Source organism: Seriola dumerili, unplaced genomic scaffold (assembly GCF_002260705.1).
Source record: "Seriola dumerili isolate Sdu_G_001 unplaced genomic scaffold, Sdu_1.0 BDQW01000066.1, whole genome shotgun sequence".
NCBI lineage: Eukaryota > Metazoa > Chordata > Actinopteri > Carangiformes > Carangidae > Seriola > Seriola dumerili.
The window spans coordinates 306,376-330,411 of record NW_019174321.1 but is presented as its reverse complement, the minus strand read 5'-3'; the positions used below and the strand labels follow the sequence as shown (position 1 = coordinate 330,411).

General features: G+C 41.4%; 1 protein-coding gene across 1 annotated transcript; it reads left to right on the top strand.

Annotated features, from left to right (window-relative positions):
* The first annotated feature begins 6,812 nt into the window (after nt 1-6,812).
* Nucleotides 6,813-22,241, top strand: fam83c (family with sequence similarity 83 member C). The gene is made up of 5 exons (XM_022741965.1): nt 6,813-7,794; nt 11,678-11,845; nt 13,247-13,371; nt 19,128-19,412; nt 20,671-22,241. The coding sequence occupies exons 1-5, from the start codon at nt 7,285-7,287 to the stop codon at nt 21,473-21,475; spliced, it is 1,893 nt and encodes a 630-aa protein (XP_022597686.1). The 5' UTR covers nt 6,813-7,284; the 3' UTR covers nt 21,476-22,241.
* The last annotated feature ends 1,795 nt before the right edge of the window (nt 22,242-24,036 follow it).

Sequence of the window (24,036 nt, the reverse complement as noted above, 5' to 3'; positions counted from 1 at the left end):
ATCTCTTTTGGGGGGCTCCAAGTCTTAATCAGGGGGGGTCCGACTCCCGCAATCCCCTCCATAATTCAAACCCTGCCATAGTGGCCAATTTCAAACTCTTACGACATTGTTCTCTAAATGATCTCAGCTGTCCGCATACTTTTGTGTTTTGCTCCAGGGCTGTTTTCTGCTGGTTTGGGTTATAGGCCTCTTGGTTCCAGTGAAGGGGAAATGTTACTGCTCCAGCATACAGTGATATTTTAGACAATAATGCACTTTGTGACAAGAGTTTGCAGAAGGTCGGTTCCTATTTCAACATTGCAAAACCACAAAACCAGCTCCATACAGAAACGGTTTCCCCAGTTTGGTGTGGAAGAACTTGACTGGGCTGCACAGAGCCCCAACTTCAACCCCACTCAACACCTTTGGGGGGCGAACTGGAATAATCTGACGTTCACAGTCACTTCAAGCTGTGATTGGCTGGTTGTTTAGAAGTTAAAAGGTAAATTCTCTCTTTTTACACAGTTGTTTTCACACGATAAGATCTATGAAGACGTGACCCTTCGTAGCCATCGAAGACCGAACCGAAATGAGACGGCCTGGCCTATGGAGAACTTTCACTTTTGCATCACCAGCTGTGCCCCGAAATCCTAGTAGTGACACAACCAGTCTTCAAACTCAGCCCGCCAAGGATGCAGCCCGTGAATATGGACACAGCTTCAGTTGGACTTGCTAGACCTTAGCTAAAAAGCCGAAAAATGTTGTCAGGGTGATTCCAAACCAGTTTTATTCTGTGTTCGCTGACATGCTAACAACATATTTTAAACCCTGCCTTTGCTGCACCACACAAGTATTTTCACGGTAACATGCAGTCAGCGTTAACTGGCCCTCACTTGCTTACTCTTGCGCTCTCTCTCTCATTTCTACCTTTCATCCATCATGTTGTCGAAGTCTGTACGATCCTGACTCATTGGTTTCAGTCAACTTTGGTGTTGTATGCATATAAGCCTGGAGGTTGTGTCCATTACGACGGCTATGACTCATCAAGGTGACCTCCCCACGGCACAGCTGCTGACTCACCTCAAACATGCGATCATGAATATGAAAGTTACGCACCTGTTATGCCAACAGGAAACCATGCCTAATTAGGTCGCACATTCCATTAGTTTCAGATAATTATTGAGTTTGTTGGATGTTTTCTTCTGTATGGTTCTGTAGCTGATACCACTGTAGTTCTTGTCAAAGCTAAGATTAAAGCGAGTGGCTGGCAGGTGTCCACAATCCTCTGTCTTACATTAGCAGGGTCATCTGGTTCACATGAGCAGATATAGATCAACGATAAAAAAACAAGTTCAAAAACAGTCATGCTAAAGAAAAACACATTAACATACATCAGCCAGTCACTGATTGACATGTGATCTGTAGTTTAACGTGTGGTGAAGACACATGACCGTAACCTTTTGTTTGCACTTGAGACGTCAAGAAAATATTAAAAACTAGAACCACCAGTTTGACTGACACTGAAGCACAACGTATGAATGAGCAGAGAGAGTTCAAGGAACCGTGGGAGTTTGAAACAATAGAACAATTAAAATAATTAGATGCGTAATTTCTAATCGGAAGTCTATCTTTTGTGTGGCTTTGCTGTGGCTGATGTTTTCAGCATGAGGGCAGAATGCCAACTAAAGGTCCAGCATGATTCCTTCTTTTCTTTCCATCCACCTCATGACCTGGACAACACAGTGTGCAAACGAATCATAAGTGTCGGGCTTTGCTCTGTGCAAAAGCAGCCTGTTTACTTATTTAAATACCACATAGTCGTGGAGTACTAACAACGCAGAGGTGTTTGGTCTTAGCACCATACACCTCACCCTACTGAGTAAATATCAAGTCACACATGAACATGAACTCCTCACGGATGTTTACGACCGGTTGCGGACATCGTTCCTCTTCAACTTGAAAAGTGAAATCATACCTGTAGAGAACTTGTCACTTTCTAATAAGGCAGCATTTATAAAGCGTTTATATGGTGAAAGTATTTACTTTATTAACGGTTAATACATCTTTCCTAATGCTTTGTAGGTCAGTTATAATTGTTATAATTGTAATGTATTGTCATAATTAATAAGAGCAATTTTTGAGTTGCCAGATTGTGGAAAATCGTTGTTGAGCACAACTCTTGTCTTTTTAACTCTTTAATCTATAAGGGACCTTTATTTTTAACTGCTACTTATTTACAACTGCAGACTTACTATTATATAACCATTTATTCACGTATATATAGAGTTTTACCAGCTATTGATAAATGTGCGAAACTAAATGTAGAGAGAACAACACAGTAAATATGAAATGTTTGAATAAAGACTCTCCTGCATCAGTGTTTCCTGTTTGCAGTTAATGTTTTGGTAAAACATGGTGTTTCTGTTCAGTAATAATGCAGTTCATAACATGAACAAGTACTGAGGCTTTCACTCTTTCTAATAACTCATCAGGTCTGCAGTTATAAATGTTTTAATGACATTAATAAAGGATCCTGGGTTTCTCAGTTTCTAATGAGCAATTAGTAAAACTCAGTATATTATGAAGACACTGTGACTGTTCGACCCATTAACTCCCCATTAACACAGAAAACCATTTAGGACAAGACGAAATCAGATACATTCTTCATTCATCTATTAATTTTGTCACGTTTCCCGCGGGAGCAGAGGCAGAGATGATGAATCCTCCTCTGTCTCCTTCAAACGTCTCCTTCTGTTTCTCTGACATCCGTACAGGAAATTTACAGAGCACGCTAGGGTAATATTTTCAAGTGGGCACTTCTTTTCCGAAGAAATTCCTACAAAGAAACTTGATATCGAAAAGAAAATTCTTAGGAAGAGTTCCCGGGAAGGACTACAAACTAATTACAGGGAAACAGGAGATAGCTTTTATTATTATTGCCCTGCTATTGCTTTTTGCTCTCACATGACACCTTTTGTAGTTTAGGAAAAGCACAGTAGTAGACTTACCTTTGAATTTTGAAGTAATTCTCAAAACCATGGGTCTTCGATTTCAGACAAAAGTAATAAAGTAAAGGCAGCTTCTAATTTCCAGCCATCACCTTTTTGTCCCATTATCACTGACACTTTGGGACTAACAGATTTTTATAAGCTGTAATAGCAACGTTAGCTCCACAAGTTGAATTTTATGTTAAAGTTGTCCCTGCTTTACTTTTTAATGTTTGCAGCTGACCTGTGTTCAAGTAAAAACCCTGTTAAAGATGTCTTTAAAGTAAAAACCATGTAAAACAAAAAAAAACAAAAAACATCTTGAATATGCTCTTGGCTACCGCTAAAAGACTGAGGCTAAAGCTAACAGCTGAGGCTAAAGCTAACAGGCCCTCAGCAGTTGATGATCTATGTGGAGGATTTTGAAATAAAGAGATATCACTTTTCTTGCATTGCATTGTAGAGTATTGCAAGTATGATGTGTGAAAAGGTAAATTTTATTTTATTTTGCTTAGCCAACCTTTTAGCTTGTTCATGTTTTCAGACAGTAGCTATTTTGTTTCACTTTTAAAATCAAGAGAAAATGCTCTTGTTTGTCTGATTGGTGAATGTAATGCAATCCCATATATTATAAGTTTGGCTGGAGTTTCTTGGGGGGAAAACTTCAACCCAATGAAGAGCGGGACACACATGCTAACGTTAGCCCACAGGCTACTCTTAGCATCCAGAACAAGGTGTTTATACTGTATATAATAACCCCACAAAATAGTGCAATATGAAATTCCTGAGGGTAGTCTTGCTGGTGCTAAGCTACTGTAGTTAGCTGCACATGCTAATGTTTGCTAACATCAAGGCAAATAGTGTTTATTCTTTCCTATAATATGCAATTAATTTAATAACTGCTCAGTCGGTGTGACTTTCTATTCTCCCTTTGACAAATTCAGTAACAAGGGAAAGTGACACTGAAAATTTTACTGAAGTCTTACGCAGCTACAAATATCAAATCTAACAACATGATTTAACAATTAAGGTGACAAAGACGAATAAAAACAGGAGGGAACAATCGGTCTACGGTGCATCCTGTCGGCTCTAAGGTGCTTTGCATGTCTCAGACTGCGGGTTCAAACTGTTGGTGACCTCAGTTGCGTTTCTCTTCCTTCTGCTCTGACTTCCCCCGATCCTGTTGTTGTCTATTGTGTGGTGAAACTCACAGGGGAATTAATCTGTCCCAAAGCCAGGCCAGGATGTTAAACATAGGCTCTGGAGGTCTTTGATACTCTGATGGATCTGCTCACCTCAGATATCTCTACAACTATTCAAATGATTGCAATGAGTCTTTGATTGCATGTTCAGCATCTTCACACTGTAGACTATAATAGAGTTTTAATTTGATCTTGGCCTGAATAATGTGTATCTTTGAGATTCAGCAAACACGTTTTACAGAATAACAGACTGTATTGTGGTAATACTGCAGATGTCGTCCAGTTTATAGTCATAAATATGTCTTGCTTGTCTTCTTCCTCAAACTTCCAGGTCACTGAATGTGCCGTCCCAAAGGGAAAATATATAATATCATAATAAACCTAGAACATATGCACATAAATTATTAAATCAAGAGCATTATTTATTAAATTATGAACACAAATTAGTTTTTTCTTCTCTTTTCTCTTTCGTTCTTTTTTGTGTTTAGTGCCAATTCTCAAATGTTTGCATGCTAAGCTAATATGATGAACACTGTAGACATTATATATACATTATCTGCTAAATATGAACATGTTAGCTTTGTCACTGTCAGCATGTTAGCATGCCGATGTTAGCTTTTAGGGCAGCAGCAGTTATACCATGGCATCATCACTAAACTGACAAATTACATGAATGTCTCCTGACGTCAGCAGTTCTTTCTGCAAAGTGTCAGTTGTGACTGAAGGTAAATGAAAGAGTAACGCAATAATAGCTGTGGGATTACTTTGAATACACTAAGATTTATCCACCTGCTGTTCTGTCCTGTAATTCAATACATGTATTAAGCCATTAAGCCATGGGATATTTGCCAGCGTGAACAATAAGTGGCTGCACCTAAATCACTTGATTTAGAAAAATCAAAATGTCTCAGAAATTGTTTATATACATAATAATACACACAGTATATAGAGAAATGAATAATATATAGAAAATATGGGAATATCCTTCTAAATATCTTTTATTAAAGGGCAAAGAGATGTTTTTTTGAATTGTTTCGATGCATAAATGAAGGTATGAAGGTCTCATCTGCACCTCACATCGATCAGACACTTATACAGGTCATTTGAAATGATTAAATAATTAAATTAAATAATTAGCACACTGGAGGAGTTTCAGTCTTGTGCTGTTGTTGAGCAACAAAACAACTATAATACAAGTTGAGGCTGTAATCTCTGTGCCGGATAATTACTTGATCCCTGTGTGGCAGATGGAGGTGTCTGTGTGTGTCTGTTCCCTATGATGTCCCTGTCAGTCGTGTCTGTTTCCCAAAATTTAAAACGTGTTCTACAAATAAATGTGTTTGATACTTTTAAACTTTGACTGACGTGTAAATCTGATCTTTGCAGTTTATTCTTCTGTAGCATCTGTTGAAGTGAAGGAAGGAAAAAAAAGCCTTTTCCTTCTTTATCTTTGATCAATAAATGAAAGAAAGAATTAAAGTGATGATTTTATGTTTCAAGAGGGAGACAAGACAACCACAGACAGTATGAGTAAGACCGGAAGTAAGCCTTCAAAATAAAAGCATTTGATTTGTTGCGCTTGGAAACAACAGCTAGCAGAGCAATGAACAAGCTCTAATGTTGAAGTTCTATAATAAACATGGGTTTTCATTCTGTGTAAAAGACATGATGGGTTACACAGGTGCAGAGATAATAAAAGGAAGTGTCGTATGAGGTAAATTAAGTGAGATCACGCTCATTACCTGTATCTAAAATTACTAGAAACTTCTCAGTAGAGTTGTAAAATAAAGCATTTCTATTATCAGCTGTAGGAATGAATTTTTTTACCAGTGCACCAATATAAACACACTCTGCATTTGAAGTAAAAGTGCAATAGTATTGTCAGCAAAATGTAGTTAAAATCGAAGTAAAAGTACTTGTTCCACAGTAAAATGTCCCTCTGAGGTATATATGTTATCATATATGACATTATTAGATTGTTGGCACTGATGCATTCATGTGTAAGTAGCAGTTCACTGTTGTTTTAGGAATACAATTAGGTAATTAAGTCTAGTGCTTCTCAAGCCAAGGGACAGACCTCTCACAAGAAAAATATATGAGGAATTACAAGCCACAAATGTTGAGGAACTTTGGTTTAACTATGCTTTTTATTTTTATAAGCTTATCATGTTTTTTTTGGTTTGTTTTTTTTACATAAATCTTAATCTTAAAAGTAACTATTAGCAAACTATAGCTGTCAAATAAATGTCGGGGATCATTCAAGATATTCATGTTACAGAGTAAAAGTAAATAGTGGCAGAAAAAGAGAATAAAGTTCAGTAAAGTACAAGTATCTCAATGTTGTAGTAAAGTTGACTTTCTCACGGGGCTTTATTTTGAAATGTCTGACCAGAAGAAGCCTACCTGTTGTGAGCTGGTTGGCTTGACAACGGAGGGACAGGTTGTGGAGGAGGAGGAGGAGGAGGAGCCTGACCATGCTGGAGACCAATGACAGGACAGGTAGTAACAGGTGAGCAGGAGACGCGCGCGCGCGCACACACACACACACACACACACAGAGGGAAAGAAGAGGTGGCCGCGGCGCTGAAAAGGCTCCTGGGACTTCAGGTCCTGTCTGACATGACGGGGAATTAGAGAAGCGAGGACCATTTGACCGTCCGGGAGGAAACCGCTGCTGATCTGGATTATTACCGCGACTAAAACCCGGAGGACAGAAAAGAAAACACTTTAAAAAAATATATCCGTGTAGCAAGTGTCTGTGGTCAGTTAGTGCGACTTGAGATAATTTACATTAGATTTTTAAAGTGTCACAGCAGCTGCAGTTTTGCTGTACGTGCTTGTGTTTGTAGCGTTGGTTGGACCTCATGGTAGATTATTGATCTGTTGTCGATCACCGGCCCAAAGGATCTGATCCAGCGTCTGTTTTCCTCTAAATGGCAGTTTCTTCTTTGTTGTTGGGCCACAATGTTTCTGCAGCAGCAGAGCAGTAGTTTGGCAGTGGAGGGTTGTTTATCCTTTCATAACCCATCAGAGGATTGTTAGGGGTGTTTACTGTGAGGGGTTTTTATAAGAGTTGCCAAATTAATCCCAGAATTATTGCTGACTACACGAGCACCATGATCAGCTCGGAGGGCCTGCGGCCGAGCACGAACGGCAGGAAGCCGCTGGGCAAGCTCGCCTCCCGGCTGGAGGAGGTGAAGTCCCCGTGGCGACATGTCTCCACGCTGGAGCTGAGCCACAACGAGGCGGCCCGGCTGGCGACGGACGCCCTGCTGGAGCAGGGGGAGAAGGAGTACCGCAGGGTCCTGGCCGAGGAGCGGGAGCTCAACTTCCTCTCCCCGCTGGAGATTCGCTACATCACCCAGCATGTGGCCAAAACCGGCGGCTGCGAGAGCAACGGCACCGGCCCCAACGACCGGGACTTTGGGGACGGAGACGCCGTGTCCGAGCTCACCTCCGGGACTTACTTCCCTATGATGTCCGACGAGGAGCCGCCGATGCTGGAGCTCGGCTGGCCGGACTCCCCGGCGAGATACGGACCGTCGGAGACTCAGATCTACTTCCAGAGGGACAAGTCTCATAACGTCAAAGACCTCATCAGGTCCCTGATCAACAAGGCTAAAAAGGTAAGAGGACACCCGGGTTCACACTGTGGGTCTGTGACACACATGACAATTTAATTCATTATCAGTTCATTAAATAAAAAAAAACAACAAAAAGAAGCTTTTTAAGTACAAAAGAAATAGTTTTTATGTTCAGCGTAAAGAGGTTAGTCAGACACTATATGACATGTGCACTCATTAACTTATATAATAATGATCTAACATTTAATCTTCTTTAAGCCAACTGTGCTTGGCCTCATTACTGTTTATAGTGCAGCTAAATAACCACTAATCAATCCATTAATCAGAGGTCAGTCTGTTGTTAGCCTGGTTGACATGGCTGGAGGTCAAGGGGCAGCAGGGGAGGGGGGGTCCTCAGGTAAAGGTCCACAACATTACCATCCACCAGATGTTAGAGCAGCTGCATGATGCATGGAGGTGGTTATGTAAATGAAAATCCATCATAAATTCACTTTACATTCTGTCACAGCTGATGCAAAGATAAAGAGTTGAATAGTTTTGTTTGGTTTGAGCTTCATGTGCAGAAAGAGCAAACAAAACATTTTAAAATGTATTATTCAATAATAATAATGAATAATGTATTAATAAAGTTTAAATAACAGCTTTAAAGCCATTTCAGTGAACTAGGAGACATGTTGTATCCAATAGTATAATCTTTAATCTTTAAATGTAATTTAACAATTTTTTGTGGGAAATTCAAAATGTTAATTCAAAGCAGAGTATTTTTATACATATATATATATATATATATATATATATATATAAACCTGCCTGGAGGGGATCTTAAATCATATCTGATATAAATCATTATTCATGAACAGAAACATGTTGGTGTCTGTTTCCTGATAAACAACATGGTGAGGAGCTGGTTGTTTCCCGCTGTCAGCTGGGTGTTTTTTGTTTTCCGTCCCTCTCACCTGAGTGCATCATTTCTGCCTCCAGTGGTTTCCGCTTGGTTTGCTTACAAACAAATGCAGCAGGGCTGAAGAATGCGCCCACCCCCCCCGCCTCCGACCTGCAGTGTTTTGAAGTCAGACTCTTATCTGGCTCTGAGCACTGAGGCCGGCAGCTCACTCTGTCACTCATTCAGCGGCTGACCTCGGCTCGCGGGTCAGAGGAGTTTGACTCTCTGATCTCCGTCTTCGTGGTGGACATGAGCACAGGTGGATTATGAGTCAATGGGCCCCTGGACTCAGACATGTGAAAAGCCCCCCACCCTTCTTTTACAGGTGCAAGACACCCAGACTGACAGAGACTCTGTGGGTGTTTTGTATCTACCTGTAGTCGGTTTTTGTCTCTTTGTGGTTGTTCAGCTTCTCTGCAGTTGTTTTGTGTCTCGTTTGCAAATCTTAGTGGTCACTTTTTTTTGACTTGTTGCAGTGTTGTTTGTGTCTTTATGGCTGTTTTTACATTTCTTTTGTGGTTGTTTTAAGCTTCTCTGTGGTTGTTTTGTGGCTCATTGTTGTTGTTTTTTTGTGTGTCTTTTTGGCTGTTTTCCATCTCTCTGTGTCTCTGTAGTTGTTTGGTGTCTGTTTCTAGTCATTTTGCACAACTTTTTAGTCACTTTATGTCTCTTTGTGATTGTATTTGTTTATTTACGGTTGTTTTGTGTCTCTTTGTGGTTGTTTTTGTTTATTTAGGGTTGTTTTGTGTCTCTTTGTGGTTGTTCGTGTCTCTTTGTGGTTGTTTTGTGTCTCTTTGTGGTTGTTTGTGTCTCTTTGTGGTTGTTCTGTGTCTCTTTGTAGTCCCATTTGTCTCTTTGGTCTGTGCCCTTTAGTTCCGTTCGGTAACACATCCATTACACTCACTGCCACTTTGGAATCTGTAGAAATAAAATGAAAGCACTTAAACATAATAATCATTAACTTGACCCTGATGGCGTTTTGACTCGTTATCAGTTTAATGTAAAACATGGGGTTATAACTTATGACTTAAAGTTCTGAGTTTATCATGAATGTCGTCTCATGATCGCTGGACTAACAGTCAAATAAGGAACAGCTGGTTTATTGAGAGCGAGGCACATGTTGCAGATGAGTCACGTCTCCACAGACTCTTCCTTCTTCTGTGTGTATAAATAGACGGGGTTTATGTGCAGGAGTCTGCTGCTAATAAAAAATAAAAAACCGGAGGAATTGAAACCCGCATCAAATGTTGTGCGGAGACACAAGGAGGTGGAGGAGCCTCGTCCTCTCAGACGCGGCAGTAACACTGACCTCTTTCTCACACGCTTGTGCAGAGTCAGCAGGTGTCAGATCAAATGACACTGTGAGTGCAGTTCATCCTCTGTGTGTCGGCGAGAGCCGGACTTCACCTCACTCGCCGCCGTTCACAAAAAACATATTATAACACATGAACTGGTTGAACTGGTTTCATGTTTTAACCATCACAGGATTCACCTGAAATAAACAGGTGTATTTCCTGCACATGAATGTTTTTCCTGTTGCTTTCACTGACAGCTGATGAAAGTCTCTCTCAAGTGCCTTCAGTCAGTTGAAGTGTGCGTTATTCACTTGCAAACGGTGACATGGCATGTGCATACACGCTCGTAGGCGTGTAGGTATCTCATCGTGTTCTCACACACATTCTTGGTGTACATTAGTACGTTAATGTTGCATAACACACACCGTATGGAGGGCCCTTTCTTTTCTTCTCAGTGCGTATGAAGAGTGTGTTTGTAAAGCGAGACGTTCAGTATTTATGTTGAATTAACGCTGGATTACCGACGGAGCAGAGCGGGCAAATGTCCCCGCCGCCCCCTGAGCTGCAGGGGCCCGAAAAAGCTTCAGTTTTAAGGCAGAGCTCTTCGGGACACGTGTAGATAAAACAAAATCCAGGAAAACTCCAAAGCACTCTCCTTTTATAGATGATTAAAAGCCTTTGTTATCCAGGTTTAATCATGTTAATCCTAAAAACAAACTCTGACACATTTCAGCATCGAAGGCTCGGCGCCACGATCCTGAAGCCTTTTTAATAGTTTAAGAAAAGAGATTTTAAGACCCAGTTTTAATCTGTGCCAGTTGCTTTTTGGTCATTTGATTAGTGAATTTATGTGTTGTGATATTACATTTTGGATATCTGACCTAATAGAAGACCCTGTGTTTGGTTCTAATTTTAACCACCTGTACTTTATATTGTGTTGACGTGGTGCTTCTCCTCATTAACTTATTATTGACACATGAACCGTCTGACGTACAGAAAGCCTGGGGCCGGGTCGTCTGCCTGTAAAGGAGTAGTAGTTGGTTTCTGGGTCTCTGGGTTAAATAAAGCTGCTATGTTGTTTGTTGTTTGTGTGCACTGCACTTTAGGAGAACCTGGAGGCATCTGGAGGGGCCCAACAGAAATGTTTTTTCCCCCCAGGGCGTCAGGGCAGGTTAATCCAGAGAGATTCCTCACAAAACCAGTTGTAGTTTTTTGTAAAGCTATAATTATCTTTTGTTTTGAAAATATTGAGTCAGAAATCCTTGTAGTTAAATCCCTATCTGTTATCTAAACAGTATAATTTTATTGGCTGTAATTTAAAACAATAAATATCACCAGGGTTGCACATAAAGTATTTTCATTGTCGGTGAATCGGCTCTATTTCCAGTTTTCAGTTGTTGTGTTGACATCTTCAAAACCCTGAAGATGTTCAATCTACAGTGATTATAAAACAGAGAGAAGCAACAAATCCTCCCACTCAAGACACTGGGAGCAGAGAGTTTTTAACAGTTAAGAACAGTTGCTTAATAAGTGTCTTAAACGATAAATCAATTATCAGAATTGTTGCAAATTCATTTTCCGTCGATAGACAAATGAATTAGTCACCTAATCATTTCAGTCTACATATTATAACATTAACACATATTACCACAGTGATGTTCACCCCTCTTCCTCTGCTCTGCTCCAGGTGATCGCGCTGGTGATGGACGTGTTCACAGATGTGGACCTGATGTGCGATCTGATGGAGGCGTCCAACAAGCGCAAGGTCCCCGTCTACATCCTGCTGGACGAGAAGCAGCTCAGCTACTTCACGGAGATGTGCTCCGCGCTCGACATCCAGAACTCGCACCTGAGTGTAAGAACAGTCCCGAACACACACTCTGTTTTACTCACTGTAACGTTTCATTTCTCAGGCAAGAGACGCCTGAAAGACAGACACACGGAAATGTAGAAAATAAGCCATTTTTATTTTTAATCAGCGATCCCAGTGCAACTCAACATGAGCCCATCAGCTGCTGTTTTAACTCGGAATAAAACTCTGGTTTGCATCCGCTAATGAGAGAGTTCATGTTAATGAGGACACGCTGGGAGTACGTCCTCATTAAGCCGCTCTGTCTGGTGTTTTTCTCCCATCGGCCCCGCAGATTGTGTGAATCTGAAGATGGCAGCCGTCGTATCACCACTTCTTGTTTGTTCCCTCGTCTGACAACAGACACAGAGAAATGCGTAGATGGAAACAACTGTATTATGAATTTATCAGCGTCACAACACAGTAGAAGTGAAGACGGGGAGTAACTAAGTCTGTGCTGAGTCACAGTCGGCTGCAAAGTTCAGTCCTCTTTAACTTTTCTTTGTGATCAGTCATTTTAAAGCTCCATATTTTCTTCTTCTTCTGTGTTTTATTTAAAGTGTTGATCCATAAGAAGATATGTTTGTGGTTTTAAGAACCAAAAACCATCTCAGTGTAGTTTTACATCTCCTCTCTCAGGCTTCTCTCTGGAGCTCTAGTAACAACAGGTCGGTGAGCCAATCAGAAGAGAGGAGGCTCTGAGCCTCTCTTCTGATTGGCTGACTGTTTTCTGAGTGATCCAATAAAAATATAGCAGATTTCAGGTAAAAACACTCAGAGAAACCAAATCCTGCAAAGGTTTGGATGGTGGGTCCAGGTGGGCGGGGCTTGGTGACTGCTTTGTTGTGACATCACAAAGTTCCAGAAGTCCTGACGGCTGGTTTTAAGGCTCAGTTTCTGAATACAGGCTGTGTGCATTTCTCTGTGGACTGAGGCTTTGATACTTTCACAGTATTAATATAGAAGCTAGAGCTGATCTATAATCACACTACACATGGACACAGACCTTTACACTGGAGGAGCTTTAATTGTGGATGTAGGGATTTTGAGACGACGTCTCAACCGTAAAATAGTGAGTTGGCTCTCTTAGTGTGTGTGTGTGTGTGTGTGTGTGTGTGTGTGTGTGTGGGTGAGAGTGTGAGAGAGTGTTTTGCAACCTCTGCTGTACCGACGTCTCTACACTCAACCTCCAGAAGTCACACCGGGGTGTTAAGAACAGGATTGGAGAGATTGTAGCGTGACATGTAGCAGCCTGTAAAAAAACAAACATGGCAGCGCCGACTAAACACAGAACCACCTTCTGATTCTCTCATTTCTTAAGATCCCAGCGTGTTACTCAAATACCGTGTTTCTTCCATGTGCATTTGTTTCTAACGGTGACGCGTGTGTTTCTGTGTTTCCGTGCAGAACATGCGCATTCGCACCGTGTGTGGCGACACGTACTGCACCAAGAGCGGCAAGAAATTCACCGGACAGGTGCTGGAGAAGTTCATGATCATCGACTGTGAAGAGGTCATCGCGGGGTCGTACAGGTGAGCACAGAAAACACACACACACACACACACACACACGTGCTAATCATTAAGCATGTACTTAATTAACCTCCTCAGCGTCTAACCACAGCAACAAGGCCTCGCCTCTCTTTTGGCCAGGTGTGCAGTATTACTTAGATGGAGGCTCCGCCCACCCACGCTCAGGGGCTGGGGGACATTATGTCCTGTCTCTCCACCTTGAAAAGATCCAGTCTATAACTCAAACAACAAAAGTTCCTGAAGGTGTGGGGACTTTTTCTGTGGTTCAGTTGGAGTTTGTCCATTTCTAAACCCCATTTATTTCATATCTCTTTCTTTTCTAAATGCAAAACCCGACCTCCATAACCTGTGTAATACTCCAGGGGCGAAGAGCCTTTGTGTATAAGGAATACTGGGTTGGGGTTATAGTTGAATGTTGTGCTCCTTTTTAACATGGACACGTTCATAATATGAATTCTGTCCATTCGTTAAAAATCCGATAAAAAAAGATCTTTGAGGAAAGAAAAAAGCAAAATGTCACGTCGTTGTCGGAGGTCAGTTTCTGTCGTGGGATCAAATCTGATCGAAACAAACCCACACAGGCTCGTTTCTGAATGGAAAACATCAATAATACCGGAGGATATGTTGTTTTTTTTCTCAACTTTATCTCTGATTTTTTTTTTTTTTTGCATTAAAATGTAGAAATTCTGAAGATTTGAAAGAAAGTTTTTAGTGGCTGTGAAGGGCACAACACATGAAAGTGGTGTGTGTACGTGCAGCTGTTGTGTTTGCTGACATGATGCAGCAGTTTTTGCAGTAATTTAAGAAGGCTTAAGAAAGATCACAGATACAGTGTGTGTGTGTGTGTGTGTGTGTGTGTGTTTAAGAAAGCACACAAATAAAGAGACACATTCAAACTGCTAAAGTAAACAAACAGTCGACACAGCAGACGTGAGTCTGCGGAGCGCTCGCGTTCAGTGGTTTGACATTAACTTTGCATCCCTCCTGATAAGAGGAGTAACAGTGGATTACAGCAGGAAACCGCCTGAGCTCAGCAGCCAAAGTGAGTTTGCAAATGATCTGTGTGTGTGTGTGGAGAGAGAGAGAGAGAGAGCGTGTGACGGAGCTCGTGTCGTGCAGCGGAGAGACCGAGGCGAGGAGCTGCATTTGAAACTGCAATGAAAATACCTGAGTAATACCTGTAATTACAGCCACACGCTCGACATGGGGATGATAACGTGACACCGGCAGATTTCAACGTACAGTAAAATAAAGGAGTTTTAGCAAAAATGATTCTATCTTTTCTTGTGGTTTTCGTGGTTTTCCAGCTTCTGTTACTCGTCACTTTGAGTCTGATTTCAGTTCTGATGAGAAGTTATTAGATCTGTGATTAGATCTATAACATGTCAGAAAGATGAAAGATGCCCGTTTTCATATGTGATATATATTATTATCACTTATTTATCAATAGATACATGTTACTGTCAAACATGACAAACAAACAGCGTCAAAAATCTCAAAGTTCAGCAGCTGGATGCAGCAGATGTTTGATATTTTTGCTTCATAATCGACTAAAGTGATTGATCGATTATCAAAATAGTTTGTCAGTCGACTCAAACTTATATTTGCGGCTTTAATCGAGTCCTGATGGTAAATTTTAACATAAAAAAAAAAGAGTTTTGAAACAGAGATTTTGTTGCAGTTCTGCTGTGAACTGATCCTTGCACTTTGCACTACAGTGTGTGTGTGTGTGCGTGTGTGTGTGTGTGTGTGTGTGTGTGCGTGCAGTGTACCAGTGAAGCTGTAAAACTCTGGGGATTGTAACGACTTACTGTTGCAGAGCAGAGCAGAGGGAGTTTTGATAATGATACTGTTTTTCTGTTTTTTCTCTTCACTCTTCTGCTTCCTGGTGTAACTGTAACTCTCAGCAAACCTGAAGCGAGTCTCAGTCGTAACAGACTGTTAGTTTTTGAGCTTCATGAAACTCACAAATCACATTTACTATGTGACGCTTTAAAGACAGCAGCTTTGGGATTGATGTAAGACATGAACGTAGTGCAGTGTGTGTGAACAGAGAGCAGGTGGAGATGGAGCAGAGGTCTGACACATGCTGGTGTTTAGGGAATATATAGTCGTGATGGGAGATCTTCACAGAAACACCCCGAACATGTCGGCGTGGACGCATTTGTTTTCCTGTTGAAGCTGCGTTTTGTGTGAAGAATTCTACACAGTGACAGAGCAGAGACGTATGAAGATGCTGCTGGGATTATATTTACTTCTCTTCACTTCTGCTGCTTCGTTACGAACCGCCCACGCCTCTCAGACGCTCCAGGACCGGGTCCGTTCACAGTCCCCAGAGTCAGAAATAAACACGGAGAAGCAGCGCGTAGTTATTATGCTCCATAAACTGTATCTGGACAAAATGTGAGGTCCTTTATTTTGCCAGGAAAAGACATGAAGAACAGTGACACTTGTAGAGGGGACAAAGCAAAGACGAAGAAACACAAGGAAGAATGACTGACTAATTAATCAAACAGAAGCAAAACATTTGTATTAAAGTGTTTCGAGTGTCGGACACAGGAGAGAGAGAGAGTTTCCCTTCCTCTCGTCCTCTCCAGGGAGGTCAGAGGTCAGCGTTAACTAAGTGTGTACAGATTCAGCAGTTTTCTCAGGTGGGGCTCAGGAAGTCCAAGTCAGGTTTTATGACTAATGATTTCCGATCACATTCATAATCCATGAGTCAAGTATCTGACAGGTGAGATTTTTTCATAATCTCCCGTTCTGTAATCAATCACCTGATCCAGGTGTGTGTGTGTGTGTGTGTGTGTGTGTCCAGCCTCGTTCGCTCGTTCTGCTCTCCTTCCTCCTCGTGTCACATTCAGGTTGTTTTCTCCTCAACATTCAGACGTGTCTCCGATTTTTGACTCGGCGGTGGCAGCTGCAGCGGAGCGGGTTTATCCGTGGATTAAAGCGTGGCGTCAGGTGTGTGTGTGTGTGTGTGTGTTGTAACCGGATGGGTAACATCAGGTGAGGCATGCGGGCCGGGCCGACAGGCATCAAACTGCACTGTGGAATGAAGGGCGAGGTCTTAACGAGGTGTTGTTTTATCACCTCATTGCACCCCTCCCTCCCTCCCTCCCTCTCTATCTTCTGATATAAAAACCTGTGAAAACACTGGGTTACTCTTTGATACCAGGGCAGTGCCCGAGTCTGTTGCTTAGAACCAGATTAGTTTATTTGAGGAGCAAATAATAAACGCTGATTCATTGATACGCAGTAGATAACACCAGCTTCTATCTGTTAAGGAGCGGACAGGTGGACCGCCACAGACGCAGGGTGATGTAACGTATCCCTAACCCTAACCCGTATCAGTTTAATTGTTGGCTATATTTTTAATATTTCCACCACTTTATTCTGTCGTCAATAAGTCGGCATCAGCGTGTGGGAACGCGGAAGTTCAGCGGTGGGAAAAAGTAGTGCCAAAGGAAAAAGGCTGCACACTGACACATAATACACTTCGCTGAAACGTCCACTATTTAGCGTTTATAAGCAGCATATAAAGATTTAATAAGTGTTTATTAATGTTTTTGTGCAACAACTGTAACTCCTCTTACGGAAACCCACAAGAAATAAATCAACGAAGAAGATTTAAGATTAAAAATAAACAGAGATCATGATTTGAATTAGCTTTTTATTTTATTTTATTTTTTTATGTTAGTGGAAGAAGTGACCAGAGGAATGTGAAGGTTATGTGTGAGGAGGAGAGGGAATAAGTATATGTATTTATACATACATGCACATATGTATATAATAATACTAATAATGATAACAGCAGCTGTAAAAGGACATTTTTTTTATTCCCTTTGTAGTTTTCTGGTATTTATCTTACAATGCAAGTAAAATAAATATTATTTTATGTTTCTTTTTTTTCCAGTTGTTCTGTCAACGAATAGAAAGATAAATGTTGTTTTAATCAAAGCAGAATTTTGTACAATCCACAAATATATTTATCACCTTATTAACTGCTAACAGTCACGGTCAGTGTCACGCAGTCGATGGTAACCGCTCCAGGAAACAGTGAGGGATGAAGTCACATTGATTTAATCTGGAACAAATTGAACTTCTATGGAAAACATGACCCACATGTACAGTATGATTTTAATATGAGTTCTGCGGTAGAATGAATTGAGAGTCGCTGAAAGGCCTCGCGCTGATTGTGCTGAAAGGAAACGTATTGACTGAGAGTTTCTGCAGAGGAGGCGTGCTGCGAGCAGTTCCTCCTCCTCAGAACATACCAGGAGTTTCACTCGAGGCGAATCGTCCCAACATATCTGAGCGCTGAGTGATTTATCGGCGAGCAGAGCTGCCCCGCAGGTTCCTCGGCATCTCTGCGGCCTGCTCTAAAACACACTCGCCGTCTCAGCCGCTGACTCGCAAAAGACTCCAGAGATTCGAGATTCAGAGGAGAATGTGTCACTCTACATTGCTCTGCAGGTTTTTCATGAAGTCGTTTAAAACGCTCTCTGAGGATTAGAGTGATGTTCTGTAAATGAAAGTGGATTTGTTAAAACGGGGCGGAGAAGCACCTGCTGAGTGGAGACAAGTTGCTGCGAATGCTGCAAAAACTGGCCTGAGGTGAAGCATCGTAGCTTCTGCTCATTATGTCACAATCAAGTCAAAACAGTGTCTCCATGTAGTTCTTCATTTCAAGACTAATATCTGTCATTTTCAAGCCATGAACTCTTCATACTGAAAAACTGATTTCTGATCAGTAATGTCTGTAGATCTGCACCTTTTTAATTCTGATTTTAACCACGCAAACCAAACCAGGTTGTAAGTTTTAATCAATCCTCTAACCCTTGTCAAATTATGTAAAATAGGTTTTTAAGATGAAGATTTTAATAATTTCAGCGTCTCTGAGCTGCACGTGGATGAACATGCGTCGTTCACAGACGTTTGCACGGGAGTTGAATCGAGCGGTCAGTTAGCTTGACGCGTCGTCAGCGTGTCGCGTTATTGAGATTTACATGCGTCTTCGCAGAAGCATAATTTCGGCTTAAAGGATAAGTTCACATTTTTTCCAAGTCTGTCTCAAATCAGTTCTCCTGTGGTGATATGTGCATATGTGCATCCGTACTTCCTGTTTTGCAGAAGTGTGACGGAGAAAGTAACAGAGCTTTAGAGCTTGATTTGTTGAACTCACTGCTGAAGCTCCATATTTGGCTGATGTGTGTCGATTCCCTCGTCCTTACTCTAAATCTAGAATACTTGGCTGCTTGTTTATCATTTCCTGCGCCTCAGGCCCTGCTGGGTAACACATATCATCCACTAGACCTCGACCTCTGATCCTGCGTGTCCTCTGTTCAGCTGTTCAGCTGTTCAGCCGTGACAGCGTTATTTCTGCCGCTCAGCCTCAGCGCACCTCCTGTCTGCTGCTCATGATAAGCTCGTGAGTCACCACAGTGACTCATCCATGGTCCAGGAAATAGTTAAGGATTATCTGCAGTTTTATCAGCCGGAGGTGGAAGCCATCATTTAAACAAAGACAGCTGAGTGGTACTAAGTCTGAGGCACATTTTGTGTTCCATAATTTTTAGTTTTCATGCAAATGAAGAAGCTCACACATGAGCTCTTGTTCTTTGAAGCACATCATGTGGTTGAATCGTATTTACTTGATGAAAGTACTGTTGTATTTAAACCTCCAAGTTCATCTGCTGTCTCCCTCTGACATCGTGTCTGCCCCCTTTTCTCCCTCTCCCTCCTCGTCTCCTCTCCAGTTTCACCTGGCTGTCGGCTCAGGTGCACAGCAACATGGTGATGCATTTCTCAGGGCGCATCGCCGACAGCTTCGACCGGGAGTTTCGCTGTCTGTACGCCGACTCGCAGATCATCGACTGCTTCTACAACCCCGAGGAGGAGGGGATGCCCTACTTCCCGTCCTACCAATCTCTGATGGCCCCCGGCTTGGGCATGGGGCTGGGCGTGGGGCTGGGCATGGGGCTGGGCGTGGGGCTGGGTGTGGGGCTCAGCCCGGGCATGGGGCTGGATTTAATCTCTGACAGGTACGAAGCCGGAGTCCTTTATTTATTCACTTGTTATAAACTGTTTCAGCTTGTAAAACATTATTTCCACATTACATTATTTATTTAAAACTACTAAAAGTTATTTCCAACGTCAGTTATTCTGATAATTTGTAATAAATAGATGTTAATTATTTCCTGATTTAATCAATTAATAATTTGATCCATAAAATGTCAGAAAATAGAGAAATAAAAATAAAAAAATCCTCATATTTGAGAAGCTGAAACCAGTAAAGGTTAAAGAATTACTGTAATGATTAAATAATTCAATTTTATGTTGGTTGACTAATTGTTTCGGTCCTAATTATGACAAAAATGTTCCGTTTTGCATCCGGGCTCTTGTGTAATATAAAACATCAGCATCTTTCTGAAGAGGCGCCTCAGTTGGAGATTTAACAGTTGAACTTTATTATAAAAGATGACAGTGACATTAAACAAAACAATTTTGCACCGTAAATTTGGAAATTTGATTAATTAATTAAGAAACTAAGAATAAAACAGAAATACTTGATTAAAGTTTGATTAAGAAAAATAAGGAACAATTATGTGTAAAACATAAAGCTATAAAACTTTTCTGTGCTCCACAACTGGAATTCATGTATTATCCATTAATTTCATATATAAAATGTCCAAAAAGCAGATGTGCGTATTTCATCTGAATATATGTTTAATGTTTTAAGGGTTTTTAAAATATTTTTTGTAGCAGCAACAAGAATACTGATCCTCTGTGAGAAAAATACTAATAATAAATAGTATATATAACCTTTGTATATAGTATATATGACCTTTCAAAACCAACCTTACAAAGTGCTTTTATATGTTCATATTCACTACAAGTAAATAAAATCCAGCAAATGAAGCATATAGAATAGTAGTATTCAATAATAATCAAATATCACAATATTTCCCATCAAATGCAACATTTTTTTAATATTAATTTAACAATTATATAATAATATGATTATATTATCACACAATAATATCGTATATTGCGATATTTGGGCTCTACTGTATCAAGATTTTAAATTATTATTTTTTGCCCAGACTTAATATAGAATGAAATAGAATAAAATAAGTATAATAATTAAAGTAAATTAAACAAATAAAACATGTAAAACTTGTTGCAACTGTAAAAACTAAAGCTTTGGCTTTTTTGGACCTTGAAACTCTGCAGTGCAAATCACCGACAGTGTTATCTGAAACATTATCATGACGATCTTTACTGTCCCTCCTCCTGCAGACAGAGGGACAAAGTGTGCTCTGAAAACTCCAGCAGCCAATCGAGTAACAGCGTCTCCAGTGTGAAGGCGGCACCCGGGATGACCCCGAACACCGTCTACAAGGTCACTCAAGGTCACGACAAGAAGGAGCCCAACAACAACTCTCACCTCAGCCCCGAGAGGAGAGGCGGCGTTGGAGAACCAGCAGGAGGACACGCCCCGACACCAGGGCCGCGGGTTTCCGCTAACGGAGGAACCAACCACATCACGGTCCCTGATCGACCCCCGCCGGCGTACGGCCAGCCGATGGGCATCGAGTGGAACAAGGCCAACCCGCCGGACATCATGAGGTCGAATATCGGTGGCGCCTCCTCGAAGTTCCAGGCGCTGGGGTTGTACGACCACAAACCGGGCATGTTCCACAGCACCCCCAACTCAAACCTGAACCCCAAGACCCAGACACCCTCCCCGGCCAATGACAGCAAACTCACGCCCAAGCAGCGGACTACCTCCAACCAGTTCCTCAACAAACTGTCAGACCGCTTCCTGCCCAACTCCAGCAAAGACAAAGACGCCTACAGAGGTGGGGCGCTGAGGTCGCCGTCGCCACACGGCTCCTCGCTCTGGGGGGGGCCGGACCTCTCTCAGGGCGAGCCGGAGAGCCAGCAGAGCCCGCCTCCCCCGCCCTCCCCGGGCGTGGTGATGAGCCGGCAGGACCAGAAGAGAATGACGCTGGGCCACAGCAAGCTGGACCTGGTCAACCAATACAACAAGATGAAATCCAGGCAGGTGTACAGCCGCTTCGAGCTCAAGAGCACCAACTAAAGCGACTTCCTCTTCCTTCACCTTCCCCCGGTGTCTCTTCTTACATCACTACGAGGACGCTTCGACAGCCGCCCCCGCTGATGAATCAGTCCCTCGTCCTCTTCCACAGCTCTGACGAAACCAAGCCATTGCAGCCATGTCGGCTCACAGGCTGCTGCACTGTCTCTGCAGAGTTCCAGCAGGGTGGAGACTCATTGTGACTAACAATTAAATCAACCTGCTTTCAACTATTTCTACCGAAATCATCATGTTTTAAATAATTAAAACAAGGTTGTAGCTACAAGTAGTTTCACGTAAACCAGTTCTGACGTCATTGATCGTATTTCTAAATAACAAACACAGCTCCACCCTCCATTCTGAAGTTGTAACCCTTAAGATTTCAGTCCTGGCTGATGTGCCAACACCTGTGGTTACCATGGGTACCTATGGTTTCATTTACATTCGCTCATTTGGCAGATGCTTTTTATTCAAAGCGACTTACAAGCGAGGGACATCACTAACGCTTCAGAGCGGCAGGAGACCGCGGTGCAGGGAGTAAGTGCTGCATCTTACTCAACAAGTGAAGGAGATCAGGTGAAGAAGTGCAGAGTCAGAGTCAGTCAGACATGTGAGGGTGTTAGAGGTGTAGAAGAAGGAGAGGGACGCCCCAGCTCTGATAGGATTCGGTAACAGTTTATCAGCAGGTGTCGGTTTAATGCTGCAGCAGCTGCTTTGTCAGTAATACAGCCTTTAGAGCAGCTGGTGTATCTGATCACAGAGCAGCCCAGACAAAAAGCCTCTGTGTCTGCGTGTTTCATAAAGAAGTCGGGCGATAATAATCATCAGCCGGTGGTTTCCCGCACAACAGCTGGACAGGTGGTTCTGTCGCTGAGGAGTTGGAGGTGTGCAGCTCCTCTGAAGACTGCGTTCATGAAACTCTTTAGGATTTTAACTTTTTGGCTTCAAGATGAAAATTAAACCAGATAATTTTGCCTTTTTACAAACCAAAATTTATACTTAAATACAGACAATCCAAATCAAAGCTGTAACGTATTTCAAAAATATTCTTAATGTCAAAATCAGCTTTGATTTTCTTGTATTATTTGATACAAACATACAAAAAGAAAAAAGAGAAAGACACAGAACAGAGTATCAGGAATCAGTTTGTGTAGAGACACTGTGATTTAATGCAACCCTGAAAGTCATAAAAACCTCCTCATCCCTTTTCTCTTTTTTCTTTCTTTCAGTTCTAATGATATTTTCTTACATGTTCCTGAAACACTCCTGTATTATAACATTTAACAACACGTGCCTTGATTCGTTCTGCCTTAAAGGTTTACAATCACATTTTCTCCAGTGGCTAAAAAAAAAAAAAAGTGTTAATTAAGGTACACACGCCTTCGTTCGTTAAAGGGAAAACAAAACAAAACAAACCTTGATGTAAATAGAAGCAGAAGCAGCGCGACAGTTTTCCTGACGTCAGGTGTAAATGTAGAAACTGAAGGGCTCTGGTCAGTTTAAGAAACAATCTGCATGTGCATCCTACAGTACTGTTAACGGAGACATATTGTACTTTTTTTTTTTTTTTTTTACAATAAACAGCATTGTTTTTTTTCCACATATGTAGATTTGTACATAAGCTGTTAACACAATTACACACAATTAATAATAATTGTATTATTTAGGCGCCACAGGGGCTTTCCCAGATACTTCCTCGTCAGCGTGGGGCAGCAGCTCAGACAGCTGACTCTTGCTGTTGTCACCGAAGCAATACCGATCGACAGTGATCAATTATTTTTGCTATATGTGTTCTCATGTTGTGTTTTTGTTTACTGCTCATTTCAGTCGGCAGTGTTGTTGTTGTTGTTGTTTTTTTTTGTTGTTGTTGTCATTACTACCAAGCTGAATCAGCCAGACACTTCACAGACGTTGATTAATTAATGCCTCACGTTCGTCTGAGTGATGTACTTTATTATATTGTATATAGCACATGAACTGACCGCCAGGAATTTGGGTTATTGTTAAAAAAAAAACAAAAAAAAACAAACAGTTCTTTTTAAACTGATTTTGTTTATGTAATTTTATTTTTACAATATGTTATTTACTGGAGAATGTGAACTTTCTGTGTTGATGTTGGTCTTAATTTGTAAGATGAACATTTAAGGTTTTAATAAAAATGAAACAGATGACCTTAACAGACGTTACGTGTCGATGTTTTATTTATTTTTTTGTCCAGTTCTTGAAGCGAATCGTTTTGTAAACTGTCGTGTGCAGCCGTAGGATTTTGTTACGCTCCCAGAACTCTGTCTTCTTCTTCTCTGTCATCATAATCTACCAATCGAAAACAAAAGTCTGATCTGTAATTCATTTAATTTTAATTCAGTTCTGATTCAAGTGAGCTACTACTTCACTAACAGAACTACTTGTTTGGTTAACTGTGAATGAATGATGCCAAGGCCATCTTGTGCTTTCTAGTAGGTCAGTGAAGCGAAGATGCTTGCAGGCCATATTTAGACCCATGTGTGTTTGTGTGTGTATGTGTGTCTGTGTGTGTGTCAGGCACTTCAACAGTGGAGATCAAC